The following is a 12,472-nucleotide window of genomic DNA, read 5'->3' on the forward strand; positions in this document are numbered from 1 at the left end:
AACAGGAAGATGGACAAAAAAATAGTACAAACTCCAGCTGCTGTGCAATCACTTTAAACAAACATATTTACAGTACATTCATGTTTGGTTGGTCACACTTTGTCAAAATACAAAAACTTAATTTGAGGAAAAACCCTAATTCAAGCTAAACAAAATTAGTTACATGAGGGATATAAAGTTTTTTTTTGTTTTTTTTTTTTTAAGGAAAAAAGTATTTAGAGACTGACAGCTGTCAAGGATTAAAATTGAGCCCCGCAGTCTCATTTGAGAACGGGTGCTAAAGTGTTAAAATATGACTCCTATGACGCAATAATCCTATATCCGGGGACAGCCCTCGTGACTCCAGCAGAAACACGGCACTTTCTCTGAGTTTTTGGATAAATTACACAGCAAACAAAGTGAAAATGCAAAGAAAAATTGACAATGTGGCAGAAAGTAGATGTGTTGCAGTTTGTTTATGACCCGGAGCTCAAACGTGTTGAGGCGGTTGTGCAGGTGAGAGAACACAGCTACTCTGGCTAGCTGTGTAGGCTAACACTTACCAATACGACCTCTCCCATTTGAATAGTCTTCGCTTCTCCACTGGGAACCGAAAAAAACTGCACTTTTCGCAATTGCTTCAGTGACTGCAGCTGAAAACAAAACAGAAGTGATGCTGTTTGTGGGGAGAGACTAATTCCCGGGCACAGTGTGGGAGTGTCAGCACAAACCATTCGGGGGACGAGGATGGGCTGCTGAGCTCCAAAATGACGCATGCACTGTGAAGGTAGGATGGACCAATTGTAAGGGGGGGGGGGGGGGGGGGGGGACTGTTCGGTCTGCGACACAGGTTGAAGCCGTGCTGTTTTAAAATGGTTTTGGCTGAAACCCCCATCCTCCGAATGGTTTGTGCTGAAACTCCCACACTCCGCCCGGGGATTAGTCTCTGCTGTGTTAGTGCAGACTGTCCCCGGATGTGGTCAAATCCCACGATATCACGCAGGGGTTTAAACAAGACTGTGCTGCCCTATTAACATAATAGTTCAAACACGTTTGTCGCCAGTGCCACTTTCCTACACCACATATCACCAGGACAGAGAGAGAAGAAAAACAAAGCAAAAAGGCATTGCCAAAAAGACCACAAAGTTGATACAAAGTCAACACACCTCACTCAGCACAGTCAGGTCCTCTGCAGCATTTAGCTTTGGGCCTCAGGAGGTTTTACATTTCCATCTCCTCCTCAGCAGATCCGTGGCTCACAGCAAAGCCGTACAGAGGAGAATGTGTGTCTGCAACCAGAGTGGGGGGGCTAACAGAGCTGTCAGGGGTCGGAGATGGGCATGGCGTGGGGGGTTGGTGCAATGCTGTCTGTTGTTTTCGTTGCTTCTGCAGCGAGCCTTTTAACTTCCGACAGAAGGGATCATCTGGTGGACGCCACAAGACCAACTCCATACAGGAATGACTCCTGAAAATAAAATTGATGAATGATACCATTCATTTTCATCTTTATGTCATATTGTGATAACGAGCAAAGGAGCACATACACAGACTGTGCTACTGTGTGTGGGAGGATGTCACTGATGCCCCGCTGCAGACCCTCCTTCAGACTGTCGGACAGCACCAGCACCGGCCGTCTCGGGGCTGGATCCACATCTAGATCCTCGTCCTCATCATCATCCTCCAGCGTTATTCTGTGATACACCAATATATCAGAATGCATCCAAAAGGATCAACAGTTACGCACTCACTTTCCTTTTTTATTATGCTATAAACTCCTATATGACAAACAAACAATGGCTAGTACATTAGGAAAGCTGCAACCTCACATCTCAGGATCAGTGTTATACTGTTTTACTGGATCAAAATTTGACAAACTTTCTCTGGAAATAAAAATTAATAAAACTGTTAAAAGCTAACAGGCCTGTAGTCCACAAGTTTCTGAGGACAACACATAATACAAACAATTATGTAAAACCCGCTTACGCAGTTAAGTACAAATATGTGTGTGTGTGTACACACACACATACACGCACACACAGTGAGCACAAAAACATTCCTTTATTTGAAGTAGCTATAATATCAAAACTTATTGGAATATGTTTAAAGACATGGTAACCACAGATACATTAACTCAGAAACTTTCTTGTCCTCACCTGCAAAATTTCTGTGTACTCCTCAATCACACCAGATATGCTGCAGAGAGTTACTCGTTACTCGGCAAACAAAGATGCGATCATCTAGCTCAGTCCAGACTTTCTGTGGCACATCGGACGTGACTGAGGAGTGCACAAAAATTCTACCATCAACCTTCTTCTTTTGGCACTGCATTCTCTAAGGAAACATGGAGTAAGTTTTTGAGTTAAATGTATCTACGGTCACCATAAAATTATATAACGTCTGAATAGATCCTTGTCATTTGATTGGTGGTTTGTATGTCATGTGACATGGATTATTCGTACCATTTGCTATTGTGTTCCACTTACTGTGCAAGTATAACCGTGCAATTTTGGTGTATACATTTTGTGCTGTTGCACAGTGTGACCGCTTGCTCACACTACCGGTGACGACGTTTATCTTAAAAACAAACATGGCGGGAACTGCTCATTCATCTAACACACACACACAAAAAAAACAAATCCAGTACACCGTAAGCCATCTGGAGGCATTTGGAGTATTTGCTGGGAAGTCTCTAGGTGAAGTGGAACCACTGTCGGATGAAGAGCTCGACACATTTCTGTCACAATTTTTCACTGGACTGAAAAAAGCAGAAGGCAGTCTGTACATGAAATGAACGGCATCAGCTACAGATTACCTCATCAGAATTGTTTTTGAACACTGACTGTTTTTGCAAGTTGACGGAGAACAATTTTGGATTTGATTGGACTCTTACTTAAAATTAGTGTTGGACTGTTATGAACCTATTGACATCAAAGTACCTTTTGACCTCTTAAAATAGGTCAAGGTTAGCCATCTTTGAACTTGTCCAAGGTCTGTGTCCCAAGAATGATCCCTATGAATTTGAAGACCCTGTCAGTAATCGGACTGGACTTATGCTGAGCACAGACAGACAGACGGACTGATGCAGTCTTCGCAATACCCGATGGGCCTTGAGTAAAAATAAGGAAAAAGTGCAGCACTGTGAATACTTTCGGGATGCACTTTACCGTGGTAAGTTTGAGTCCCCCATGTGACTAGAAAAACCAAAATTTCATGACACATTTTTAACAGTGGTTATGGTGTTGGTGTGTATGGCAGCCAGTGGAGCTGGTTCTTCAATATTTACTGCCCACCAACGTGTTCACATGAAGCAAATGTTTATAAACTCATTCACTGTGCAGACTGACTAAATCAATGATGGCTTTTTAAGACAAATAACTGAAATGGAAGAACAACATTTTCAGAGTCAGTGGTGCATCTCAAAGTTAAGATGTCTTTCACCCTGCCTAGTATGACTGCTTAGTAGAGGAAACATGCCCTATTGGCTGCTAAAAGAGCTTACTTACTGACTAGCCATTATCAAAAAATCCTGTTTGCTAATGTAATATGACAATCTGCAGTTCTCCCTCTTTCTGTCTGAGCTGTTTGCTGAGGGACCTGAACCTATTGACCGATCTGCCAGAGTACAGTCACGCTGTGATGGTCTGCCTCATGGTAGCCATGCTGCGCAGACCACCACTACTCCCATTTCTTCACGCTTTCATTGTTGACTCTGGTGTACGTCATGGTTAAACCAATCACTATCGCACATGCAGACAAAGTATACTTTTTTTTTAAGCTGATGAAATCACTTGAATGAGTGGCAAAATGTTAAAAACCAACAAGAGGTCCAGTCCATAGCCATCATCATACACACAGACACCACACAAGCAGTTTCTCTGGGACGTTGCTCTACATCTCACTGTGCAGTGTCAAGTTATGTTTATCCCTCTACTGTCCACAATGAGCTATGCTTAGTTGTCTCAGTTTCAACTTTTGTATTATACAGTCAGGTATGCAATCAGTTGGACATTGACAATTTTTGTAATTTTGCATATGTACTCCACCACTAGGAAAAAAATCAAGATGTGTAAACATCCAGCTTTGATTCAAAGGGTTTAACAAAAATTTGGGGAAAATAAATTTCTGAAGTTCAAATCATTTTTTATAAAGAAAATGCTCACATTCACACACTCATCTTCAACGGCTTAGTCCAAGTAAGGGTCGCGGGGGGCTGGAGCCTATCCCAGCAGTCACACAGCGCAAGGCGGGGTACACCCAGGACAGGACGCCAAACAGACAAACAAACACATTCACGCCCATGGACAATTTAAAGTTTCCAATCAACCTAACCCGCATGTCTTTGGATGTGGGAGGAAACGGAAGCACGCGGAGGAAACCCACGCAAACACGGGGAGAACATGCAAGCACAGGCGGGAATTGAACCGATGGCCTTCCTGCTGTGAGGCAACAATGCTAACCACTAAGCCACCATGCTGCCCTAAAGAAAATGCTGTTACTTAAAAATATAATAATAATAAAAGCACATTTTATGGCCAGCCACTCATTTGTTTTTTCAGAAACATACTGACACCCTGCCACTTTCAGGATCATGTAAGCTTTTCTGATTCTTAGCTCTTTTCTTAAGATGGTCTTTTTTGGGTTAGACATGTTCAACCATTACACCCTGTCACAATTACTGGCATATAAAATTATCTGGAGTCACTTATTTTCCAAAAAGATGCTGAGATAGAGTCATGACTTGATTTGAAACTGTGCCAAGACAATGTGCAACACATCCAGGCCGTTAGCCATGTGGTACCATCTACTCCACATGAAATACTCGCAGTGCAACTGTTAACCTTCCACGATTCAGTACTAATGAGACAGAGGCTTCCAAAAGGTCACATTTAACCCATTACTAGGTAAAATGAAGAACAAAACACCCCCAAATCACATCAGTTCATTTACTTCCAGGCGGCTATCTGGATTTATGGTCACAAGAATGCTTTTCCAATCCTAAACATACGAGGTCTGTTAGAAAAGTATCCAACATTATACAACATTTGGTAGGTTGGGTCAATAACAAGCTCACAACCCACACAAAGATTGCAGTGTATACTAGGGCCGGCATCCTCGGTACTCCTCTTTATGGCAGCAAGCTATGGCCCCTATATTCCAGACATGAGACTCATACCTTCCACATGTGCAGCCTGAGGTGAATCCTGAACATCAGGTGGAATGACTGCATCACCAGTGTTGATGTTCTGTCTCATGCCCACATCCCAAGGATGCACAGAATGCTGTAGCAGCACCGCCTCTTCTGGCTCGGACATGTCCATCACATGCCAGATGGGAGAACTCCAAAGGACATGCTGTATGGTGAACTGGCCTCTGGCATGAGAGTATTTGGACGTCTCCACCTTCACTTCAAGGGTGTTGTCAAATGTGAGATGAAGTTCTCGGACATTGACATTCAGAAATGGGAGGAAAAAAAAACAACCAAAAGAGAACAGTGGAGACAAGAGGTGAAGAGTCTCCAAAGAGGAGAAGAGAAACAGAATTGGCTCGAGGAAGAAAAACATTCCCGCCAAAAGAACAAAGAGAGAAGAAAGCCTACAACCTGGGGTACAGCTCCATAGTCTCCTGAGACTGAAGGATGTCGATTGAATTCCAATAGGCATTGGGACATGTAAAAACATCAAAACTGTGTCTATGTACAAATTTTTATGGAGTCAAGAGACTTCATACTGGAACTTGGAAGCTATAATATTGAACACACCTGTCTTCAATCTCCTGAAGCTTCCTCTGAGCCGCTTCTATCTCCATGCAGGATCCCTCCATCTCAGGCTGGGATAGGACAACAGATGGATGATGCAACTCTAACTTCTGATGTGGCACACAGGGCGATGGTGCTGAAGAACTGACTTCCTGTGGCAACAGAGGAGGGCATCTGTTTGTTGGAGGCCATGTGTGATGGACTTCACTGGAATTCTCTGAAATGTCCACTTCTGCTTCCACCATCAACCTCCTCCTTTTGGCACTGCATCCTCTGAGGAAACATGGAGATATTTACTGTGAGGCACTAATGTGTACCTGTACCATGCAATGTCAGGTGTTCAAATAATTGGGTTTCCTCTGCATCTCTCACATACTCATCACCACTTCTCCTCCGTTGCTTCCTGAGACATCGCATCTCCCAGCTGCTGTGGAAAAGAGTTAATGATTAGTCAAAAACAGCAGACACTGTGCATCTATGTATTATACAAATAGTGACTGCTTTGGAGGGCAGCATAATGGAATGTCACCCCTCAGGATCATTGTTGCCCATGGCCGACATTCCATTATGCTAAGTCATTTTTTTATTCTTTTTATTTTTGGTTATTTTTTACTAGAAACAAATAATTAATTTAAATTTACTAGAAACAAATAATTAATTTAAATTTAATTCATACATAAAAATTTCTCAAATCTATACAATTCCAGTAGAAGTGACGCATCACCCCTGCGCATGCGCGAAACACTGTTGCCCCGTTATGACAAAAATCAGTTTGCAATCACTCATAATGTTGCCCGAAATGATGCAGAATCAGTCAATAATGTGGCTATTGTTAACTTTGGATGATTTATTGTGAAAAGTATTGCAATTATTACACGCAAATCAGCCAATCAGAACAAAAGATTTCAGTCAGATGTATAATAATACTTACTACATCAGCAAAGGCTTTGTTTCTACCTCAGTAAAACTGCCTGTTTGTTATCTGCAATACTCAACTGTTGTGAACTAATTCCAATAGAATTTGGTGGTATTACTGATTACCATAATGGGAGAATAATCCTTCCATTTTTGGTTTGTCCATGTACAAAAGATTCCACAGTTACAACATTACAGAACTGTTGAAAAACTCCTTATCTTGTAATGATAGAGATAAAAAAAAAAATTGGCTGATGCAAATTAATAAGGACATCTTCCTTTCTCCAAGGACTATCGCTTCCTTACTAAGACAACTTGTACAAAACAAAACGAAAATGTACTGACAAACGCAACATCCTCCGTCGACTGGCAGGTCTAACAAAAGCAGACACATTTGTATTAAAAACAAAAACAAATGCACATGCTTTAAAAAACAAAAAAGTGCCAGTAGGTGTTGACCAGTGAAGGCTCTCATCCTTTGTGAGTATCCCGTTAGCTATGTGTTTCTGTTTTTGAACCAATAATGGCTATAATTGAAGAGGGTCATGGTTAAGGTAGGCCTTAATGTATGACCAACTGATACTAGTTCACCTGCACCTCACTCAGTGCTGGAATAGCAGCTCTGTGTAATAATCAAAGGTGTGGAAATTTCTCAATTTTAAAGGTGTACTGCCTCTGGGGTTTTTTTCAGATTTCAGTTATAAAAATAATTTTCTTTGGCACCACTATAATTTTATTCCTTAGCCTTTAAAAAATGGCATCCATAATATGACATTGCCAATATGATCTAAATTCACAAAGTCTATGAAAAATTCAAAATTTCTTCCCCTTTAGAGAAGAATGAATCTGGATTGTTGCTAGAGCATGAAAGAAGTGTTTGAAATTACAGATGTGTAGCTCTAATCACAAAACTGCAAAAGGTTCAGATGCATGCAGAAAAGGAAACCACATTTAGTCCTCAGTTTCTCCACTTTTCAAATGATCAAACTCTTCATTAATAATCAATCAATCAATTTTTCAATCAATTTTTTTTTTATATAGCGCCAAATCACAACAAACAGTTGCCCCAAGGCGCGTTATATTGTAAGGCAAGGCCATACAATAATTATGTAAAACCCCAACGGTCAAAACGACCCCCTGTGAGCAAGCACTTGGCTACAGTGGGAAGGAAAAACTCCCTTTTAACAGGAAGAAACCTCCAGCAGAACCAGGCTCAGGGAGGGGCAGTCTTCTGCTGGGACTGGTTGGGGCTGAGGGAGAGAACCAGGAAAAAGACATGCTGTGGAGGGGAGCAGAGATCGATCACTAATGATTAAATGCAGACAGAGCAAAAAGAGAAAGAAACACTCAGTGCATCATGGGAACCCCCCAGCAGTCTACGTCTATAGCAGCATAACTAAGGGATGGTTCAGGGTCACCTGATCCAGCCCTAACTATAAGCTTTAGCAAAAAGGAAAGTTTTAAGCCTAATCTTAAAAGTAGAGAGGGTGTCTGTCTCCCTGATCTGAATTGGGAGCTGGTTCCACAGGAGAGGAGCCTGAAAGCTGAAGGCTCTGCCTCCCATTCTACTCTTACAAACCCTAGGAACTACAAGTAAGCCTGCAGTCTGAGAGCGAAGCGCTCTATTGGGGTGATACGGTACTACGAGGTCCCTAAGATAAGATGGGACCTGATTATTCAAAACCTTATAAGTAAGAAGAAGAATTTTAAATTCTATTCTAGAATTAACAGGAAGCCAATGAAGAGAGGCCAATATGGGTGAGATATGCTCTCTCCTTCTAGTCCCCGTTAGTACTCTAGCTGCAGCATTTTGAATTAACTGAAGGCTTTTTAGGGAACTTTTAGGACAACCTGATAATAATGAATTACAATAGTCCAGCCTAGAGGAAATAAATGCATGAATTAGTTTTTCAGCATCACTCTGAGACAAGACCTTTCTGATTTTAGAGATATTGCGTAAATGCAAAAAAGCAGTCCTACATATTTGTTTAATATGCGCTTTGAATGACATATCCTGATCAAAAATGACTCCAAGATTTCTCACAGTATTACTAGAGGTCAGGGTAATGCCATCCAGAGTAAGGATCTGGTTAGACACCATGTTTCTAAGATTTGTGGGGCCAAGTACAATAACTTCAGTTTTATCTGAGTTTAAAAGCAGGAAATTAGAGGTCATCCATGTCTTTATGTCTGTAAGACAATCCTGCAGTTTAGCTAATTGGTGTGTGTCCTCTGGCTTCATGGATAGATAAAGCTGGGTATCATCTGCGTAACAATGAAAATTTAAGCAATACCGTCTAATAATACTGCCTAAGGGAAGCATATATAAAGTGAATAAAATTGGTCCTAGCACAGAACCTTGTGGAACTCCATAATTAACTTTAGTCTGTGAAGAAGATTCCCCATTTACATGAACAAATTGTAATCTAGTAGACAAATATGATTCAAACCACCGCAGCGCAGTGCCTTTAATACCTATGGCATGCTCTAATCTCTGTAATAAAATTTTATGGTCAACAGTATCAAAAGCAGCACTGAGGTCTAACAGAACAAGCACAGAGATGAGTCCACTGTCCGAGGCCATAAGAAGATCATTTGTAACCTTCACTAATGCTGTTTCTGTACTATGATGAATTCTAAAACCTGACTGAAACTCTTCAAATAGACCATTCCTCTGCAGATGATCAGTTAGCTGTTTTACAACTACCCTTTCAAGAATTTTTGAGAGAAAAGGAAGGTTGGAGATTGGCCTATAATTAGCTAAGATAGCTGGGTCAAGTGATGGCTTTTTAAGTAATGGTTTAATTACTGCCACCTTAAAAGCCTGTGGTACATAGCCAACTAACAAAGATAGATTGATCATATTTAAGATCGAAGCATTAAATAATGGTAGGGCTTCCTTGAGCAGCCTGGTAGGAATGGGGTCTAATAAACATGTTGATGGTTTGGATGAAGTAACTAATGAAAATAACTCAGACAGAACAATCGGAGAGAAAGAGTCTAATCAAATACCGGCATCACTGAAAGCAGCCAAAGATAACGATACGTCTTTGGGATGGTTATGAGTAATTTTTTCTCTAATAGTTAAAATTTTGTTAGCAAAGAAAGTCATGAAGTCATTACTAGTTAAAGTTAATGGAATACTCAGCTCAATAGAGCTCTGACTCTTTGTCAGCCTGGCTACAGTGCTGAAAAGAAACCTGGGGTTGTTCTTATTTTCTTCAATTAGTGATGAGTAGAAAGATGTCCTAGCTTTACGGAGGGCTTTTTTATAGAGCAACAGACTCTTTTTCCAGGCTAAGTGAAGATCTTCTAAATTAGTGAGACGCCATTTCCTCTCCAACTTACGGGTTATCTGCTTTAAGCTACGAGTTTGAGAGTTATACCACGGAGTCAGACACTTCTGATTTAAAGCTCTCTTTTTCAGAGGAGCTACAGCATCCAAAGTTGTCTTCAATGAGGATGTAAAACTATTGACGAGATACTCTATCTCCCTTACAGAGTTTAGGTAGCTACTCTGCACTGTGTTGTTATATGGCATTAGAGAACATAAAGAAGGAATCATATCCTTAAACCTAGTTACAGCGCTTTCTGAAAGACTTCTAGTGTAATGAAACTTATTCCCTACTGCTGGGTAGTCCATCAGAGTAAATGTAAATGTTATTAAGAAATGATCAGACAGAAGGGAGTTTTCAGGGAATACTGTTAAGTCTTCTATTTCCATACCATAAGTCAGAACAAGATCTAAGATATGATTAAAGTGGTGGGTGGACTCATTTACTTTTTGAGCAAAGCCAATAGAGTCTAATAATAGATTAAATGCAGTGTTGAGGCTGTCATTCTCAGCATCTGTGTGGATGTTAAAATCGCCCACTATAATTATCTTATCTGAGCTAAGCACTAAGTCAGACAAAAGGTCTGAAAATTCACAGAGAAACTCACAGTAACGACCAGGTGGACGATAGATAATAACAAATAAAACTGGTTTTTGGGACTTCCAATTTGGATGGACAAGACTAAGAGACAAGCTTTCAAATGAATTAAAGCTCTGTCTGGGTTTTTGATTAATTAATAAGCTGGAATGGAAGATAGCTGCTAATCCACCGCCCCGGCCCGTGCTACAAGCATTCTGACAGTTAGTGTGACTCGGGGGTGTTGACTCATTTAAACTAACATATTCATCCTGCTGTAACCAGGTTTCTGTTAGGCAGAATAAATCAATATGTTGATCAATTATTATATAATTTACCAACAGGGACTTAGAAGAGAGAGACCTAATGTTTAATAGACCACATTTAACTGTTTTAGTCTGTGGTGCAGTTGAAGGTGCTATATTATTTTTTCTTTTTGAATTTTTATGCTTAAATAGATTTTTGCTGGTTATTGGTAGTCTGGGAGCAGGCACCGTCTCTACGGGGATGGGGTAATGAGGGGATGGCAGGGGGAGAGAAGCTGCAGAGAGGTGTGTAAGACTACAACTCTGCTTCCTGGTCCCAACCCTGGATAGTCACGGTTTGGAGGATTTAAGAAAATTGGCCAGATTTCTAGAAATGAGAGCTGCTCCATCCAAAGTGGGATGGATGCCGTCTCTCCTAACAAGACCAGGTTTTCCCCAGAAGCTTTGCCAATTATCTATGAAGCCCACCTCATTTTTTGATAATCAAAAAATGAATAATCAATCAACTGGTGTTTTACAGCTCCTTAATCACAGGTTGTGTGGTGATTTTCGCAAAATATATTTCACACAGACTCCTTTTAAATCAGTCCCTCACTCATTCACGTTAAAAGATGTTGCCATGGCTCAAAATAGGAGGTTCACTGATCTTCACCAATATCTATCAAAATAAAAATTTTTAGAGTTGAATATGCAGTTGTTTTAATGGGGTTACTTAAGGAAATTTTGCAGACCTGCTGACTACATTAACCCTTTACTTTCCTGCTAATTACAGGGGAAACTTGAGAAATACACCTGATGCAAAAATCGTTGTGAAATCAAAATGTTTGACTAATGAATCATAACTGTATCTTGACTTCCGGTGAAAATTCACACCCCCAGAACTTGCCAACTACTGGAAGAATGGCCACTATGGAACCGAACTGGGCCCACTGTGCATTGGCAGCAACAGCCTAATAAAATCTGTGAATCATGCATGCTGCATGAATAGCTACATACGTGTTTGAGAGCTTTCGTCGTAGCAGGTGACCAGACGTACTTGGAGATCCGACCTCAAACTCGGGTAGGGTTGTGGGACCTGAGAACGGATACATAGCCAGAAAGCCCAGTCCGGTGTTTGCAGGAGCAGAGTGATGTATGGTGGTCAGCTGGAACAGACCGGAGACAAACAGACAAGTCGACAACCTTTCATAGATCTGAACTCGAGGATTAGGTCTGAGGTTACAAAAATAAAGTAAAATTATCGTTTACAGAGTTCGAAGTAGCGCTGATCACGTTAGCTAGACCTTACAAGAACTGCTGGACCAGCTGGCTGCTAAAAGCGACCTGCAACGCCAGTACTAAATTTGAATATTTCTAACAACCACAAACTGAATACAAACAATTGAACGCAAGGTTCTTAATCGCAAACATTTATGTATACACTCGTGCAGCTGCCTGCGGTTTGTTGTTTTGAAGTTTTGCTAGGTTACTGCTACATTTAGCCAACCTGTCTGTTTGCCATATCACATAAGACGGCTTCTGCTTCCAGCGCAAAATAAACCCATTTTAAACCGACCTTTGAGCAGAAAAATACAAAACGAACGCCATTCGCCTCTATTTGCAGGCTGCATTACTCATTTTTTTAAAAAAAAAATAAATATGAGAGA

At 40.9% G+C, this 12,472-nt stretch overlaps 1 protein-coding gene across 2 annotated transcripts; it reads right to left on the minus strand.

Moving 5' to 3' along the window:
* Positions 1–188: 188 nt before the first annotated feature.
* ccdc117 (coiled-coil domain containing 117) lies at positions 189–12,466 on the minus strand. 2 transcript variants are annotated; one of them, XM_034170318.1, is made up of 6 exons: positions 12,313–12,466; positions 11,823–11,971; positions 6,111–6,158; positions 5,738–6,007; positions 1,524–1,670; positions 189–1,444 (listed from the first exon to the last, which is right to left on the minus strand). In XM_034170318.1, the coding sequence occupies exons 1-6, from the start codon at positions 12,325–12,327 to the stop codon at positions 1,201–1,203; spliced, it is 873 nt and encodes a 290-aa protein (XP_034026209.1). In that variant the 5' UTR covers positions 12,328–12,466; the 3' UTR covers positions 189–1,200. The 2 variants fall into 2 exon arrangements, with proteins under 2 accessions (XP_034026209.1, XP_034026208.1); XM_034170317.1 differs by having other exon boundaries at positions 6,111–6,161.
* Between the last annotated feature and the right edge of the window lie 6 nt (positions 12,467–12,472).

The sequence above is a fragment of the Thalassophryne amazonica genome, chromosome 5 (genome assembly GCF_902500255.1).
Source record: "Thalassophryne amazonica chromosome 5, fThaAma1.1, whole genome shotgun sequence".
NCBI classification, from domain to species: domain Eukaryota; kingdom Metazoa; phylum Chordata; class Actinopteri; order Batrachoidiformes; family Batrachoididae; genus Thalassophryne; species Thalassophryne amazonica.